General features: G+C 34.6%; 2 protein-coding genes across 4 annotated transcripts in view; both read left to right on the top strand.

Moving 5' to 3' along the window:
- Positions 1 to 3912: 3912 nt before the first annotated feature.
- LOC143223297 (rifampicin phosphotransferase-like) lies at positions 3913 to 14901 on the top strand. Of its 2 annotated transcripts, none has more exons than XM_076451090.1 (2): positions 3913 to 7971; positions 13535 to 14901. In XM_076451090.1, the coding sequence occupies exons 1-2, from the start codon at positions 4020 to 4022 to the stop codon at positions 13558 to 13560; spliced, it is 3978 nt and encodes a 1325-aa protein (XP_076307205.1). In that variant the 5' UTR covers positions 3913 to 4019; the 3' UTR covers positions 13561 to 14901. The 2 variants fall into 2 exon arrangements, with proteins under 2 accessions (XP_076307205.1, XP_076307206.1); XM_076451091.1 differs by lacking the exon at positions 13535 to 14901 and adding an exon at positions 11086 to 13503.
- A 1765-nt stretch (positions 14902 to 16666) lies between these two features.
- The window catches only part of gny (ALG6 alpha-1,3-glucosyltransferase garnysstan), a 69249-nt gene continuing 66601 nt past the window's right edge, over positions 16667 to 19314 (top strand). Inside the window, exon 1 of one of the 2 annotated variants that reach the window (XM_076451088.1) lies at positions 16667 to 16810. In XM_076451088.1, coding sequence (XP_076307203.1) covers positions 16714 to 16810 — 97 coding nt within the window. In that variant the 5' untranslated portion in view covers positions 16667 to 16713. The remainder of the gene's footprint in view (positions 16811 to 19314) is intronic. The other variant, XM_076451089.1, reaches the window with a different exon arrangement.

Raw genomic sequence — 19314 nt, 5'->3', positions numbered from 1 at the left:
ATGTACCTAGTGTTCCTGGAGCTTGTGTGGCAGTTATTTCATCAAACCTGCACTGCCTGCATTTAAATGCAGTGATGAATGAACATAATAGTTTTAACCAATTGGGCCAACATAACAGTATATTAAGCCAACTGACCAATGAGACTTTAACTCTGTAATGAGTCTAAGTTGTTATTACAATTCTAATTAGCGGTCTCAGATGTGCTTGTAACAAAGTATTTGTTTTGGATAGGGTATAACGTAAGTAGTGATGGTGTTACAACTGGTATTAGTCACCTATACTTTGCTTGGCTCTTCAATAACTATTCCAGATGGAATTTGTTTTGTTGGTCTTCCATAACTGAAATTATGGGTCTTTATCCTCAATGGACTGATCGTTATCCAATCTTCTATAATTTTATTTACAAAACAATTTGTTTGGTGTCTTTACTCGACATTGCACGGTACCAGAACTACATGGTACATTATTAGTATAAATGGGAGTACTCTCAACCCTTTAAAAAATGTACATTAGTACTTCACTGTTCCTGGATTGGTGCTGACCAGCATTGGGTAGACTTCCTGCCAGAAATAAGTTAATATGATTTACAATTAAAGTTGGAAGAGAGCTAGTTCAATATATCTGTACTGAGGATGCTAATGCCAGAACCTAGTTCGGCAATGACGAGTTCTTTCTATGGTTTACATAGACCTAGACACAGTTGAAAGCATGCCTCTCAATTCATGTTTATAAATTCTCCATTTACAGAATGAAGTACATATTAAATGGCCAAAGTGCCTTATACGTGACAGTATCTACCATTATTCTCATAGTTCCTGTGTCAACCAGGAACTTCCTGTTCTACTGTGTATACTTACAGACATGTACCAAGCATCACACAGACCTGAAAGGTCTGGGCAGGCCATCAAAAATTTTGATACAAAGATGTTTCTGTGCTCTTCCAAGTAAATTATCATGCTAGGCTCGGGCTTTAGTAGTACTTCTTTCTAAGCCTGAACAGCAGTAGTTGGATAGCTCTGTCCATTTGCTTATCTGTGCTACAAGACTAGAAGGTATCAGTTGTAGTCTAACTTTCATAAAAGCTTGAGCTTAATGGTAGGTACCTTCTTGAGTAGAACAGATTGTCACAACAGGTGCTGCTGTCACTTTCCTTTTCTTCTGCAATTAGCTACGGTGACAATTCTGAACTTCATCACCGCGGATATTGCATCTATCAGAGTAGAAATAACTCGTACCCCCAAATGAAGTCTCGTGGTTTAAGTTGGTTGCTCCTTGATATACTTGTCCATAAGGGTGTCTTAGTGATCTTCTGACACTGTTACAGGGTAAACTTTCTTATCCAAATGATACACATTATCTGTTAAAGCACTCAAATAATCGAATGAACCTCCTTCGAGGCTAAAACTCGGTCCAATGGATGGCTTACTTTCATCAGTTTTAACCATCAATCCAAGCACTTCTAGGACTATGTCCCAATGTTCATGCTTCTCGTTCATTGGGAATTTGATGGCATCAAGGCTAAGACTGCATAAATTCAGAGTTAAGTACTGCGTTAACTCTTCCAGAAACAATAGTTTCTACGCCCTGCAGTATTTGAAATTCCCTAAAATAGTTCAGCAGTTTCAATAAATGAAGAAATTAGAAAGTAAAAGTAAATTTTATATTGGACGTACTTTATTTATTAAGTTAAACCTGTCAAACGTAGAATATCCAAACTTTGGAGTTTGAAGCTAAAAACATAACGTTATTGTTAAGTGGATTGAATGTTTCCTTAAGTATGAATAATTAACACTTGCGTAATGTTAAAATTTAAATATATATAATGTTTATATTCACACAATATAAACTTTATTAAAAATAGAAAAATTGGGCATTTTATTGTTTGTTTGTCTGTTTTTGAATTTCGCGCAAAGCTACACGAGGGCTATCTGCGCTATCCGTCCCTAATTTAACATTCTAAGACTAGAAGGAAGGCAGCTAGTCACCACCACCCACCGCCAACTCTTGGGCTACTCTTTTACCAACGAATAGTGGGATTGACCTTCGAACCCCTGATTTTAGCGTTGTAAATCCTTAGACTTACAGCTGTACCAGTGAGAGACAGTGTAATACGTAAGTAATAATAAAGTTGTTAATATGTATTCATAACTATAGGGCGTGTGATAGTTTCTTTAGTATAGATACAATTACGCTACAGAAGTTTTGTTCTTTAGAATACTTTACAAAAGATGTTTCCAAACAGTGGTTCGCGTTCCCCTAGGTGTCTGCGATAGTACTAACGGGGTTCGCAGTAACACATCAAATTTATGAAATTATCATTTACTAAAAAGTAACGAATAAAATTAAATGCTAAGCCATTTAAACTAATATAGTAATATACATATATATCCCAAACTGGTAATTGTAATTAACATAATTTCAATTGTGTAAATTCGCTGTGCGCCTGGCACCGTTGTTTGCTGATCACAAAAATCGAGACCGTTAATTTCCACTTGTATTGGCAAGTATAAAATAGAAATAAGATAAATGTGGAGCCGAATATTTGTTTGAAACTGTTTGACACTGAGTCACAAATTTACAAAGGTTGATTCAGTATAGCAATTATCATCCTTGACATTAAAATACGTCGTAAGATTAAAAAAAAATTCAGTTTTTCATTGTTCTTTCCTTGAAAATAAAATCAAGCTGTAAAGGTGATAAGATACATGTAAGATACACCAGTTACACATGATTTAACTTATGGGAGGTGATCAGTCCTTGCAGTAAACAAGTTGAAGGGAGTCCGCCAGTTTGTAAAGTTTGGGTTTGTTTTGAATTTCACTCAAAGCTGCTCGATGGCTATCTGCGATAGCCGTCCCTAATTTAGGAGTGTAAGACTATAGGGAAGGCAACTATTCATCACCACCCACCGCCAACCCTTGCACTATTCTTTTACCAACGAATGGTGGGATTGATCATCACATTATAACGCTCCCACGGCTGAAAGGGCGGCTATCTTTGGTGTGGCAGGGATTCGAACATGCGGCCCTCGGATTACATGTAGAGTACCTTAATCACCTGACCATGCCGGGCCGGTAAAGTTTGGGAACCCCTGGTTTACAGTAATAGTATAAGCAAATGTCTTTGTGACTACTAACGTAATTTTAATTTGTTTTCCTGTACACGACAGTTTCAGCTGTAAACAAAGCATACAGAATATGCTCTTAAATACTATTTTTATAACAGTTTCTTGGAATCTGGATAGTTGAAAATATGTTTTTGTGGTTTGACTTTAAACTATAAATAGGGAATATAACAAATTGATGACCGACTAATTACAATCTAAAAGTATTTTTCTACGTATTAAATATTTTATCTAATAAAAATGAAACATATAATAATGCCCAAAGTTTTGTTAATTACTGGTTATTCTGGAATACAATTTATAAACACCTGGGACTAACAAATAATGTCACGTATATATATATACGTATCTTTACTAAAAGTGAACTTCTGTATCGTTCACTCTTTCGATACACTTTCTTACATGTTTCTGTTCGCTAGTCATTCTTTAATGTTCAACACCTTTTTTATTATTTTAACTGAGTGAACTGTAGAATCTTAACCTTCTTAATCACCATGAAAAATATAGGGTATTTTACTAATTTTCAGCGAAGAAATAGTGACTTCTAAATGTGTGGCAAATTTAATTTTATTCTATAAATATAATCTGTAATACGAAATTATGGAATTTTGTGTCATTATATAAAGTCCATTAGTTTGTTAAAGTTCTAAATTAAAAAAAAAGAACTGTTTCGACATTGCTACCCAACCAATCAGTATACGTATATTCAATGATAAAACACTTTATTTACCTAAAGTCACGTGCGACATCAGGCTCTCGTGACTGCGCCTTTTACTGACGTTATTTCTTACTCAAATACACTGTCTCTATTCCTCTCTACGCGTACAGCAAGCGGTAACTAACGGCTTTCGCAGCGTATTTGAATTAAATTGATACAATTGTAATAAGGCTAAAATGGGTGCAATCCTCGCAGTTCCTGTAGGATTTTTGATTTATCACTTTCTGATGACAGAAGACTTGCAACCTTTACATGGAATATACAATTTACCAAATCGTTATTTCCAACTGAAAAGGATTATTACGTTATTGTATTTAAAAATTCGACGTTGGGGATATCGAAGAAGATTTGATCTTTACGACATGAATGACCTACAGGATTTAGTAAAGACAGGTTGCCTGCCGCCAGTTGAAGAAATAATTCTCGAAGAGCCTCAACCACCTACTCACGTTGTTAAAAACTTAGATGAAATTTTCTTTTACGGAGTCAAGTCAACAGGGGAGTGTTTATTAATTAAAATGTCCAGGCTAAAAAATAAGATGTCAGAAGTCATGCTGTTTCTGAGAACTGCAGCTGGTAAACAATACTGTTATCCTGACGGACCAATGCGATACGTGTCCACTGGAAACAGTAGTGCTTTCAGAGGAGGAGGCATCACAATAACCTGTATTAGCGCCATGAGAAAATGGAGGATTTCTTTCAATGGAATTTTAAGAGAAAAATCTGCTATCTCAGAAAATACCAGAATAGTCCATGTGAAATTCAATTTTATATGGAATGCCATGTCTGACGTACAGGATATGACGAGTGACATAGATCCAGGTCTCGTAGCTGACGCTTTAGCAAAAGAGCCGTGGGCTGGATATTTTCCAAATATTTCAAAGTTAGAGAATGCCCTAAATATTTATGAACAAGCAGGGCAATTCTTAGGAACTGTTATCATTGATGAACTGGAAGACGAACTCACCCTGTGGGGAATCCGTAAGCGATCACTAGGTCAAGCTGTTCGGTTACATCGTAGTGTTGACTTTTATGGTTTTACAACGGATGGAAACCTCTTTCACGTCGGTGCTACTTCCTTACCAAGAATCGTCTCTAATCTTGTTTATGGTCATTACATTCACTCTAATGGTATGATGTTCCCTCTCACATCATGTGACTTTCAGCTCCCCCTACTAGCTGAAAATAAACTGATTCCCTCTTCCGAGAAATTTACTTTTGTAGCAGCCAAAAAAATGTTTGAGTGTACTGTAGATTTCGGAGATCATCTGTGTGACTTTATTGGTGAAAATAATGAGCAACACTTCAAACATTCTTCCATTAGTCTCAATGGGATTAAGGGTAGTGGAATATCGGTGTTCTTGTACAAAAATAACAAACCTAAAAGTATCCCTATTCCCAATTACTTAAATATATTCTCTATGCAAGAAGCACCTACATCGAGAACTCTAGTCATTGACTTAGAACACCCACATTGTCAAATAACAGAATTAACTGGTGGAAAGGGTTCATCTCTTGGTAAATTAACTGCAATATCTCATTTCACCAAAGAATTTCTTGTTCCAAAAGGCATTGTGGTAACTACCACAGCTTATCGCGAATTCATGAGGAAAGGACACTTTAGTGAAATGTTGACAGTTTTAGAAGAGGTAGCTTGGTGTCATGTGAAAGGAAACTTAAAGGAGATATGTCAACAGGCGATGATGGATATCGGTAAAACTAGACTCCCAGAAGAATTATGTGAGGCTTTACAGAATAAGATGGAGTCGGCATTTGGAGAACAACTGAGTAGTCTCACTTTTGCTATTAGATCTTCAGCAACAGGTGAAGATTCCGAAAGTATGTCAGCTGCTGGACAAAATGAAACGTATCTTGGGGTCCAAGGACTCGATCAAATCCTTCTTGCTGTATCCAAATGCTGGGCTTCACAGTTTTCTTACGTTGCCATAGAATATAAACGGCATAATGGTCAACTGTTAAACTCTCCAATGGCTGTTGTTATTCAGGAGATGGTTCCTGCTGAAGTTGCAGGGGTGATGTTCACATGTGACCCTGTGACATCTAATCCATCATTAATCACTATTACAGCTAACTATGGTCTCGGAGAAACTGTTGTTTCTGCCGTTGTTGAGCCAGATACTGTCATATTAAATCGAGATTATAAAAACAAGCTAACACACATTTCCACCAGTATTGGGAAGAAAAACGTCTGCAGGCTCATTGACATCAGTGGTCAGATAAAAGAGAAAGCTCTTAGTTATGGGACGTCACAAGCCTGCTTATCTGAGTATGCCGCTTTAACTCTAGGACATGTTGGAATTTTAGTTGAAGAACATTTTGGATATTTTGTAGATATTGAATGGGCTTTGGTAGAAGATAAGGTATATCTGCTACAGGCTAGACCAGTTACAACAGTGGACACAGAAACCGAATTTGAAATTATACATGAAATGGACATACCTTTACGCAGTGAAGAAGAATTTCTCAGTAAAGCTAATATCGGTGAAGTTATGCCGGGAGCTATGAGTCCCTTAGGAATATCAACTAACTTATGCAGTATTGAGACTTTATTTAAGAAACTATTTGCATTTCCACCTGAATTGTGTTACCCGTACTGTACCAAAAGTTTTGCTTGCAAATTTAACCACGTATTTTTTAACTTACTAAGTAATCCAATGTTTGGAGAGGAAAGCAACCTGATTACAAGTATTGAATTGTCAGCATTTGCACGTCCATTGAACATTAAAGAAATAAAAGTTCGAAACAAAGAGCGACACAGTATCAAGAAAATTGATTTAATGACAAAGTTGAAGATCTTGTTTTCAACACTGAAGAACTTAATATCAGCAGAACGTGTCATTAAAGATGTAAAGAAACGATATTCAAGGTATCACATTCCACTTAATTGTAACAACTCTAAAGTAATGTATAAAATAATTGGTCAACATCTTCAAAGTGGCACTAACGAGCCATTTAATTGCCATATGACCTGCACTTCAAGTTCTCAACTGTGGAATGCACTATTGCTAAATTTGTTATTTTCTGTTGAAAAGGAATGGAACGAAAAAGTCTTCTCAGATTTTGGGTACCTCTTGTCTACCTGTACCAATGTGGAGAGCGCTGACGTGCCTGCTGCTCTTGAAAAACTAGCCTTAGAAATTAAAAAAGAAATTGAAAGTGAAGACTTTATGAACATGAAACCAGAGACGGCAGTGAGGTGGCTATCTATTAGCCAATCAATAGCTGGGAAGGCATTTCGGAAATTTCTCCGAAAACATGGACACCGCTGCTGGAAAGAATTTGACGTAAACACCATTACTTGGGGTTCTGATCCGACATCTGTTGTGAAAATTCTTCAGAGTTTGATTGGATCCGTTAATCCTAATACAGTAGTTAAGGAAGAAGTAAGCGTGGAAGAAGCAATGAGAAACCTTCAAGTGCCTTTATCATTTTGGCAAAAGTGGCTTTTGCGGTTCTTGTTACCTCGGGTGAGATCTGCAGTTCGGCTACGCGAAGCTTCCAAATCTATGTTAATTAAGGTTTACGACGTAATACGGCAGGGTTATTGCCGTCTAGGGACGTTGATGGTTCGTGAAGGACGATTACCCGATGCTCGTATTTTATTCTTTTTGACTTTTGAGGAAATCAACGAGCTAATTCAGACTAGATCAGCGCGATTAATTGCTAAAGCAGTTCGTCGAAAAAGAATTCATCCTCACTTGGACTCGTTATGCTTCTCAGAGATAACCCGTGGCACCATTAAACCCATAAATAAAACGGAGCAAACGGACCAAAGCTTCTCTTCATTTGGCTGTATGATAGGTACACCAGTTAGTAAAGGGTTTACGCGGGGTACAGCGAGGGTCATAACTTCCCTTGACCAAGCTATCGAGATACAAACGGGAGATATTTTAGTGACTTACAGTACAGATATCGGTTGGAGTCCGTATTTTCCACTCTTGTCAGGAATTGTAACGGAGTTGGGAGGCCTAGTTTCACACGGAGCTGTCATTGCTCGAGAGTACGGACTTCCTTCTGTGGTGGGACTTCATGGAGCTACAAGCTTTTTCAAGTCCGGAGAAATGGTAGAACTTGATGGAAATAAAGGAAGTTTGAAAAAAATTCAGGGTTAGGGTTAATGTTAATTCGATTTTATTTTCAGTGTTTTAAACCCACATTTGAAAGCTTATCTGTTTTATGTTGAGAAATAATTATACTTAAGGATGTGTCAAACAGTTTAATTGTAAAGGTTTTCACCTTTTTATTTTTTTTTGTTAGAAATTTCAATTTATAACATACTATACGAAAACACTATAAAACGTACGTTTGATGTATTATGTAGAATTTTATTGCTGTTTAAGTAGTTTGTTTTCAATGTTGTTTGTTAATCTGAAGCCTTACTAAAATTAAATACTTGTTTATTTGTGAGTTGTTAAATATGATCGAATCCAATGAGCTATGTTACGTATTGTACTTTATTTTGAACGAGTCCCCGATTTATTATGTTTTGTATGGTAACGTACTGCTATTCCAAATAATCGGAAAGTTGAATATAATAGTTAATTAATACATTGTCGATTCTTAGACTCCATAATTGTCTGTACATTTTGAGAACAGGCGGGACTTGCGCAATACACAGTCAAGAATATACTTCACATGCAAAAAAAAAGAAAACTACGAGTACATTGAAATAAGCATGTGTATTAAAATAAACGTATAACGGTAAACCCATTACAGCTACGTGTGATGTGTTCGTTACGAAGATTGAGGTCTGAATTTTAACATTAAACTTCCTCCAGATTTAAAATTTTAAAAAAGAAAATTCAAGTCGTTGTAATAAAAACTGTTTATATTTATTTTTTCAATACAAAGATACACAATAGATTATATACAATCCGTCTACCACAAGGAATCGAACCCTGGATTTGAGGCCTTAAACTTATCGCTTACCCACAGCGGGTCACAGACTAAATGTGAAATTAAATATGGCAACAACACCTGAAAAAAAAAGATAATATTTGAATTATATACACGTTTATTCGTTTTGGTGGAATTTATTTTAAACAACTGTTTCGTTGTAAGGTTCTCTTGCCTACTATATCAGTACTATGCTTCCAACATTACAAAATTAGATCCGGGCGTGTGTTCTATAAGCTTTACTTCAATTGCAATTCTGACATAAAAAATACCATGCTGAAACCGCAACATTATGACCGTAACATTATAACGGCCCCACGGAAGCGAGCATCTTTGGTGCGACGAGGATTCAAACTCGAGATCCTCAGACTACGAGTAGAATGCTGTGTCGGGCCTAATACTAGTGTAAAAACTGTAAGTTAGTAGGTTAAATAGAAATAATGATTTTACATTTAGTATGACTACAGAGAATGAATTGAATTTGAATTTCGCACAAAGCTACTCGAGGGCTATCTGTGCTAGCCGTCCCTAATTTAGCAGTGTAAGACTAGAGGGAAATCAGCTAGTCATCACCACCCACCACCAACTCTTCAGTTACTCTTTTACCAACGAATAGTGGGATTGACTGTCACATTATAACGCCCCCACGGCTGAAATGGCGAGAATGTTTGGCGCGACGGGGATGCGAACTCGCGACTCTCAGATTACGAGTCGGACGCCTTAACACGCTTGGCCATGCAGGGCCACACAAAGAATGAAATTATAATAAATAGTCAAATAATATCAAAGTAACGAACAATCTTACATTTTATTATGTTACTTTATAGAACATTTTTATTACATCTCCACTTACGTCATTTATCAGCTCATATAATCAATGTTCTCGAATTGTAATAAAGGGCTTTGACGTTTTTTGATAAAATACAATAAAATTGTGACTGTAGCTAGAAACGATATTTTCGTTAACGAAAACGCATGGCTTAGACGACACTAAAACTAAACGTTTCTCCAAAACGATTTCGAACAAAAATTTAAAATCTCAAAACGGCAACAGTAGTTGGTTATAATTTGTTCATTTCAAAACGTTTCAATTTTCAAGTAATTTTTTTTCTTATTTTACATTTTATTTTGGAATTGGAAATATCAATAACCAAGGGTCAATCTCTGAATATTAACCATTTTACAAGACGTAACTGTCAGCAGAGAGGGCGCTATTTTCACATATTCACTGCCATAGATAAAATATTTTTGAAATTTGTTTTTTAACTTGTATATTGTGAGTTTAAATATATATCTCTGATGTACGATCGCTAGTCATTACAGTCAATGTTATAGTTGGACTCTGGATTTTGGAATATGGTTAACTGGTACATTTGTAACTTTTTGTGTTTTATTGTTGTTTTGAAAGAGAAGGACTAATGACTAAAATAATATTCTGTTGTTGTTCATTTAATTCACGATTACTCGCATCACAATATGTAAATTGCCAGAGTAAGTGTAGTAATTATACACTTAAAATAATTGCTCTATGGATAAGTGATTTTAATTAAAAACTCCAAACGGTTTGGTTCGAAATTCGCGCAAAGCTACAAGAGAACTATCTTCGCTAGCCGTCCCTAATTTAGCGGTATAAAACTAGAAGGAAGGCATCTGGCCATTACCACCCACTGCCAACTCTTGGGCTACTATTTTATCAACGAATAGTGGAATGGATAATTACATTATAGCACCCACACGTCTGAAAGGGCGAGTATGTTTGGTGTGACGAGGATTTGAGTCGAGTGCCTTAACCACCAGGTCATGTCGCGTCGCTCCAAACGAAAAGAAAACTAAAGTTAACTCTAAATACTTCAAACTAAAAGAGAAACTATGATTGAATATGCACGTAAACAAGCAACATGAAATAAAAACTAAAATTATTTTTGAATCTAAAATATCACTTGTAGCTAGAGTGACAATTTACCCGAGTTTATAACGCCAATAAATACATAGATTGAGCCTTACATATTGCATAGTTTTTGTCATAAGTATAAAATTAAATAGCACATTATATTTAATTTCAAATCTTAAACAAGATCCGGATCTCGGTAACCTCAAAGCTAGCTGCGACGATGTATACAATAAACAAATAGTTAATGAGTACTTAATCCACTGTGGTAAAATGTTTAGCCTCCCAGGGGCACAGCGGCATGTCTGCGGACTTACAACGCTAAAATCCAGATTTTGATACCCGTGGTGGGCAGAGCACAGATAACCCATTGTGTAACTTTGTGCTTAATTCAAAACAATAAACACACACAGTTTCTAATTCTTGTAACTATTTAGGTGTCTCATCACTCACTGGATAATGAGCTGCAGTAATGTGTCTCACACCCGAACAGGGGTGTTCCAAATACAAAATGCTAAGTGGAGGACCGAGCGAAAGGTAAGCAAAGAAGGAAAAAGACAGAGAAAGAGGCAGCCCAATTGAGAAAAAAACTCTTTTACAAAACATACAGTAATTCGTTTTTGGAACACACGCGCTTATAAATTTAGAAACAAGTTAATTTTTGTGTGCTTATTGCAAACCTCCACTCCTTACCATGTTAGTTCCATCCGGCGGTGATACAGCGGTAACTCTACGGTCTTACAATATAAACTCCAGCGTTCGTTTCCCCCTGGTAAATACAAGAGATAGTTTAATATGTTTTGTTCGAAAACAATCATCAATTTGTTTCCTAACAATGTCTTGCTCTGTAGAAGTAAAACACTAGTCAGAATTATTTATTATGTGTACTACGTTAGACGAAAATCCACCTTTTTATAACTGTGTTGTGAGAGTTAATGCTGATGATGGAAAGGTTACTAAATCAAAAGTAATTGTTATGGTGAATTAAGTGTACAGTATTTCACTAGAGAAATTATATTTACTGTTCTATAAGACTCAGTAAGCACTATATTATGTTCAAAGCAAAGAAAAGAATAATTTCAGGCAAAACTGATAACATTCCTCATATCTACTTGTTGTGATAAGTTTGATAAAAACGACCTTTACTCTCCAAGTAATTAGAAAAGACCTTTTCGTAAAGACGAAACGTTGGTTAAACTAAAAGTTTTGTTTTTAATCACCTGTAGTGTAAAGGTAGTTCTTTTTTCTTCCCCTAACTTTATTATCAAAACATATAAATTCCTTCATTATACACTACAGATTTTGAGTGTGTGTGTGTGTTTTCTTACAGCAAAGCTACATGGGGCTATTTGCCGAGTCCACCGAGGGAAATCGAACCACTGATTTTAACTTTGTAAATCCGTAGACTTACCGTTGTACCAGCGGGGTACGCAGATTTTGAAAGACTACATATTGTGAATCGTTTCTTATCAAGTAAAAGTAATATAATAAAACCAATAAGAAAGTCAAGAACATTTGAATAGATACAAGATTTAAAAATAACAATAAAGACAGAAGAAAAAAAAACTGCATAGGTTGAAAGTCATAAATTTCACATTTGCATGATTGGGAATAATTTTAACTTAACAATATAAAATAATTGACGTTTCAGGAGAATTAAAGTTAGGAGAGAATTTTGAGTCCTGGTTATCAATGAACAGACCGTATGTAGGATAAGTTACTGTTAACTGTTGTCTCTTGTTGCTGGATTTCTCTCAATATATATTAAGCTATGTAACTTTTTGTGATAACATTTTATAAAATTCTAACAGTTTATTTCACTAGGGGGCTTCTAGCAGATACAATCAGTCCTCTATTTTCTATGATCATGAACACGTGACAAACATATTCAAGTAAACACATTTAATTGAACATATATTTTTTAGAAAATAACTTTAAAGACAAATATGTAAATGGAACTCTTAAAATCGGGTCTCTTCTTGTTTTAGTGAATCTTTAGAAACAAGTAATAAACAGTTTTGAAAGAGTAAATATGAAAACAAGGTAGCACTGAATACATAAAAATATCCAAAACTCACGACATAATAGTCAAAAATCTTTAAGAAAAACTTTTATCTGCAACTAAATGTTCATTATTTTAATTTTACGAATTCAGGTTTGAATAAGACCCGGCATGGCCAGGTGTGTTAAGGCGTTCGACTCATAATATGAAAGTCGCCTGTTCGAATCCTCGTCGCACAAAACATGATCGCCGTTGAGACATTATAAAGTTACAGTAAATACCAATTCTTTGGTAAAAGAGTAGCGCAAGAGTTGGTGGTGGGTGGTGATGACTAGCTGCCTTCCTTCTAGTCTTACACCGCTAAATCAGGGACTATCGCAGATAGCCATTGAGTAGCTTTGCGCGAAATTCTAAAACAAACATACAGATTTTTCAAATGCATTTTTTGTCCATCACGAATCCAGCCCAGCTTATGAAGACTATAATTGTGAAATGTGAAATTAAAGTAGAAAATTTAAAGAAGTATTTTGGTTGAATTTAGATAACATATGCTGTGCAAAGCATGTTAATGATACAGAGGTCTGAAAACGTGACCCCTAGAAAATTTGTAAAATGTATAGGCTATGAGATTGAATCTGGGAGAAATTTTTCATGAAATGTAGCTTTAAATAATTGCATGGTTATTTACGTGAGATCCACAAACATCTAATGAAAAATCAACAAATCATGTTGCCCTTGATGACGAGGAAAACGTAGATACAATTTCAATGTTGATAGCAGTATCATATCGATTATATATTAAAGATGGAGTGCTTAGTCTTTCTTTGGTTTGTGCAAATACACTACAGGTGTTTATTCTTGTGTGTTTGTGTTTTTTCTTATAGCAAAGCCACATCGGGCTATCTGCTGAGCCCACCGAGGAAAATCGAACCCCTGATTTTAGCGTTGTAAATCCGTAGACTTACCGCTGCACTAGCGGGGGGCGGTGTTTATTCAACCGGTGGAGAGCAGATACCGAACATTTGCACGAGCATGTTTGTTTGTAATTAAGTGCAACAGACCACAAACTTACCACTTTGCCACGTGGAAACCACATGAGCATGAACTTAGTGTCACTGTGGTACAGAGTTTCGGTAACATTCAGATATTTCATTCATTGAAGCATGCTTATAAACATTCACCCAGTATCTGGGGTTTGTTTTAGAAAGAAATAGAATGCCAACTTGTTTTCTATTGATAACGTTCTTCATTAAAAATATAGAGATTTGGCAAATCTTTCCTATAAAAATCTGTAACCTCTCTTTTTTATTAAATAAAAATACTCTTGTGAGAGTTTTGATGGCATAAATTTCGCAATTAATGCTGCTTGGTTTACGTGTTTATAAAATCTGGAGGAAATATTATTGATAACATGGTCAAGAAAAGAAACATTTAGAGTTTTCTTAACGTAATCGTCCACGGAATAATATTCTATATTTGGAAGTTTTACGTTCAGTTGTTATGAGTCAGCAGTTGTTATATTGTTGCTTCATTATACTAGAGCTTTGGGAAATTTTCTCATTGTTTTAATTGAATATCATTGTTTCAAAATTTTTAGTAAGGGATTGAATGAGCTAGACTTCTGTTGGGCATATAAATCTGCGTTGAAAGATTATTATTTAGTTCTAGACTGCATTATTGTATGTTCAGCAATAAAGAGCGTGTAGAGGTGATTTTTAAGGTAAAATGATCATAGATTGTATTATAATAACAGAGTAAAGAAGAATACTTAATCTTGTCAATTATGTTCTAAGGTAACTAAACCAGTCTTTGCCGACTTTGACGAAAAAGAGATAGTTATTTAAAGCTCTAGATACAATTGTGATAACAAACAGTGTAACAGGCATTCATATACACGTTTGCCTTGTTTAAATATATTGTTAGGAAACAAATGGACTTTGTTGGTGTTTGTTTGTTGCTTAAAGTTATCGCCAACAAGTCACAGACACCTACTATAAAGTATCTGGCCTATAAAACTAGACAGTAGCAATACGATTTCGACTTCCAATTACAAAGGGCCAACAGAAGCCATTTTTTGCGACTATTTCAAGCCAAAAAAATCCTAATGCTTCATCAGAAGAAGTAAACTATGCAAAAAATGTAAAGTAACATAAGTAACTGACCTATAGCTATGTAAACATAATTTTTGTTTATTATTCAATGAACGTAGGAGGTTCGCTGGAACCCTTTTGAACCCCCCTTGTGTGTGAACTTTTATTGATTGTAGCTGAGTTTTGACTAACTTTCTGAATTTGAATACACGTTAAAATTTTCAAAAGGTGTAATATAATTCTTAACAAGTTATAATGTATTTTAAGTCAGTCACAGAGACTTCAATTAGTCTTTCTAGTAAAAAATCATAGTAATAAAAATATTCACACTACACTACTAAAATCAGTTACAAAATATAAAAGTAAAAGACTTTTTTCTTTTAATGGATAACAACTAAATTTGTTTACCAGAACATATTTATGGACTGTAATAAAATAGAAAAGAAAATAACGTTCAGATTATAAAAAAAAAATAACTATAATGTTTTACTGCATTTTGTTTTAAAAGGACATGTATATACACACATATATTATCTTGTCTTTGATGCTTGTTATTCACTTTGAGTAGTTTGACCATTTTCAAGTCTAGAAATCAGTGAATAATAAATAGTATTTTAAATGTTTTTGTTCAAGTTTTCTCCAATCCCCTAAACCCACTACAGCAACAGATCAGTGAAAGAAAAAGAAACAAACAAAAAACTTTGTTGTCGAGAAAAGCCTTTCTTCAATGCTTAGTTTTTAATTGACTTTTTGAAATCATTATTTAAAGACATTAAAACACCTTTGTAATTTTTTAGTTGACTATAAATACAAATAGTTTCTACTACATTTTCTAGGACTAGGTTTTTACTTTAAAACATTACAAATTTTATATATTAGTTTTTATTCTTTCTTACAACATAACAAACGGACAACAGGAAACCATTCAGTCTTTTAAGATTTCAGCCCATCCGATAATTTCTTTGGTGGTTAGGGCACTCTACTGGCAGGTACGGAGTTCAAATCTTGTTGTTGAACATGGTCGCTTCTTCAGCCATTTGAACGTTATGAGGTCAACCAAACTTTTATTTGACAACAAAGTAGCGTAGCCCGAGTGTTGATAGTGGGTGTTGTTGTGTAATTGCCTTTTCTCTAATCTGACACTTCTAAATTAAGTATGGGTAACACAAATGGCTCTCGAGTAATTTTGCGTGAAATTCCAGAAACATGCAAAACCGCTATGTCTCTTGATGTAACTGATATATTGGCTCTTTTAATTAAAAAATAATCGCACATTTAAAAAAATGGATCTTGGATCATTTGATACGAATTTAAAAGTCTATTGTCATAATAAAAATAATATAAAATATGAAAAGGAATTAGAAATTATACTTCAATGACACTACTTAGGCTTGTAACGGCATTTTGTCGGAGGCATAAATAAAGATTCTTAATACTATTTGTCTGTTTGTTTGTTTTTTGAATTTCGCACAAAGCTACTCGAGGGCTATCTGTGCTAGCCGTCCCTAATTTAGCAGTGTAAGACTAGAGGGAAGGCAGCTAGTCATCACCACCCACCGCCAACTCTTGGGCTACTCTTTTACCAACGAATAGTGGGATTGACCGTCACATTATACGCCCCCACGGCTGGGAGGGCGAGCATGTTTAGCGCGACTCGGGCGCGAACCCGCGAATTACGAGTCGCACGCCTTACGCGCTTAGCCATGCCAGGCCTCTTAGTACTATATTATTTTATCTATTTATGCTACTGATGATGTTACCTCGATATCTTGGGGTTAAAAATATTATATTTTCGTAAGTGGAAGTGTGTTTGCTGAAGCTACATCTCTGCTTAATAGAAGTAACTATTTGATTTATATAAAAATAACAATTGGCTTTAAAATCGATTTTACTTCTATTTATTTAATTCATCAGCTAAATATTGGTTAAATTATTTGGTTTATCCTTTTCACATTAGGTGGCCGTGTTTTAAGATGGGGTTAGTAGAAAGTGTAGTGGACGATGCGCTCTATTTTGGAGTTTTGCTAGCGTTGTTTCTTCGATGGTGTGTTTCACTTTATCCTTATTCTGGTGCGTTTGTTTGTATTTTTCTGGCATTATTTAAAAGATAGTTTAAATCAAAATAAACTGAATTATATTACTAGATAAAATTAGGCCTAATTTCAGGCGTGGTATGAAACTTGAAAGTAAACAGATTTGTCACTTCAATTTTAGTATTAGTATTCACATAAGGAAGACTCGCATTAATTGTAATTTATAATAGATAAGTAAGGTAGAAGTGATACTCATAGTCTTATGTAAATTTGAAATTACACAATTTTTTTTGTTTCTTGTATTATAATTTATGACAATTAGAAGTAAATGCAAAAAGTATGTAAATACCTAATTTGACATACAAAAGTGCATGAATTAGAAAAGATGTATGAAATTAGAATTGAAAAAATATGAACTTATTTAAATGTCTATTTAATTTGTTATTTCATGTAAAATTTTTCAAAAGTGTTACATTGAGAATATTATATTATTATAAATAACAAGTATAAAGAAGCACTCCAGCTTTCAGATGATTACAGATGATCTTGCATTATGATCACTTGAATTGGAAAATGAACAGTACTTTGTTTAGAATCACTGTATTTTATAGGATTTAATTCACCCTTAGTGAAATATTAATGTGTTAACATTAAAATATGGAAAAAATTTAATTATTATTTCCTTGCATTATTTTCTTGTAACTTAACACATTATTAAAAATTTTTGTAAAGGTGATAATATCATCAAAGAACTGGCATATCCTTTTAAACATACATTGTTCAGAGAATATATTAAGATCTCGCTATTTATTTCAGATAATTGATGATCCTGCAGCTATGTGTAATACTTTTCTAAAGAGAATTAAGTATATAAATAATTCTGGTTCTTGGCGATAGAAGCGTGCAAATACAGAATCACAGTTTTGAACATATAATGCTTGCATAAATAAAAAACAAATAATTGTATAACAAACAATAAGTGGAAAATATACATTATTAGCACACACTGAATTGTCATGATAAATTAAAAGGTATGTTGTACTGGTTGGGATTGGCTTTAAAAAGCATCAAAATTACTGCTAAAGCTATCATCTGGCATTTATCAGTAACCAGTGAGAAAAGGTTAAAACTAAAACCAGCATGTTGGTTTGATTTGTTTTAACCAATAAGGACCAGTGAAACATCATCAGATGTTAGCTCTTTCTATGCTCTACTTTGACTGGTTTCATTGGATCAAAAGCCATTTGATATTTAAAAACTTGCATGTAAAACTTTAAAATCATATAAAATTGTGCTAAGCCATTGAAACAATCGAAAGGAGCATATACAGTGTACTTAATGTTGCAGACTAGTTAATGAATTCATTGACACGCAACTACATTTGCTCAAATTGAACCAACAGAATGTCAAAAAGTAACGAATGAGGATTGTTGTTTTATATCATATTATTGATAGTAAGTAAATTATATTCTGACAATAATTTACTCAATATCATATCTTTGATGTCGCTATGGCAAAAGACTGTGTGCAGTAATTTTACTGATGAAAATGGTTCGGACAATGACAGTGTATTAAATTTACAGTTTGTATTTTAAATAAGAGTGTGATTTGTATGTATACATTCAATAATTAAAAATTACCACTCTAACTTAGAGAGTAAGCAATATCTGTGTTAACTAGAAATGAAGTACCTTGCACAACTGGATACATCTCTTTATGCATCTCATTTTTTGTGAATAATTATGCAAGGAACTTTAATGGAGAAAGGACAATCAGGGCTCAATGCTAACCTTTTTGACCACTTGTCCTGAGGGTAACCTTTGTGAAATATTTGCTTCCCTGTACTTTAGGAGTCACTGTTCCAAATAAAAACTGCAACAGACTAACAACAGACAGAGATACCATTTCAGTAACTGACTTCAGTAATAAAACAAGTATAACATAATAAGCATTTAAATATCTGTAAAACTGAACACTTCAAAATACAACAATACTCAATAAAAACATTGAAAGTTTCAGTTGTTTGTAGTTACTCCACATAAAATGATTATATAATTATCCTGGTAGACTAGACTAGATAGACTACAAGTAGTCTGAAAGTGGACTAGTACTGAGTAACACCTGTAAACAGTTACTCTGGTAAGTACACTGGTAAGTAGTAGATAGACTAAGTCATCAAAGTAATCAGGCCTCCTGGTATGACGAGATTGAATCCACCAGTACTTCACTGCTCCCCTTGAGTTAAACTCAACCAATGTTGGACCATCTATTACTATGCTCATAAGCATGGATAGCATGACTGAATCCAGACTGACTTTACAGTCATGCTTGATTTTCTTGATAGTGGAAAATCCTCTTTCACAACATGCTGTGTTCATTGGCAGTGTGAGAATGATTTGTGCCAAAAGACACAAATTTGGGAATATGTTGGAGATTGATGAAAAATTCAATTCCAGAAGTGGTAAAGGTTCATGCCTTGAACATTGTCTTGCCTCTGAGAGAACACCTTTAAGTCAAGGCACTCATGTAATGCTGTAGCAT

Source organism: Tachypleus tridentatus, chromosome 8 (assembly GCF_004210375.1).
Source record: "Tachypleus tridentatus isolate NWPU-2018 chromosome 8, ASM421037v1, whole genome shotgun sequence".
Classification (NCBI taxonomy): domain Eukaryota; kingdom Metazoa; phylum Arthropoda; class Merostomata; order Xiphosura; family Limulidae; genus Tachypleus; species Tachypleus tridentatus.
This window is presented reverse-complemented; position numbering and strand designations above follow the sequence as displayed.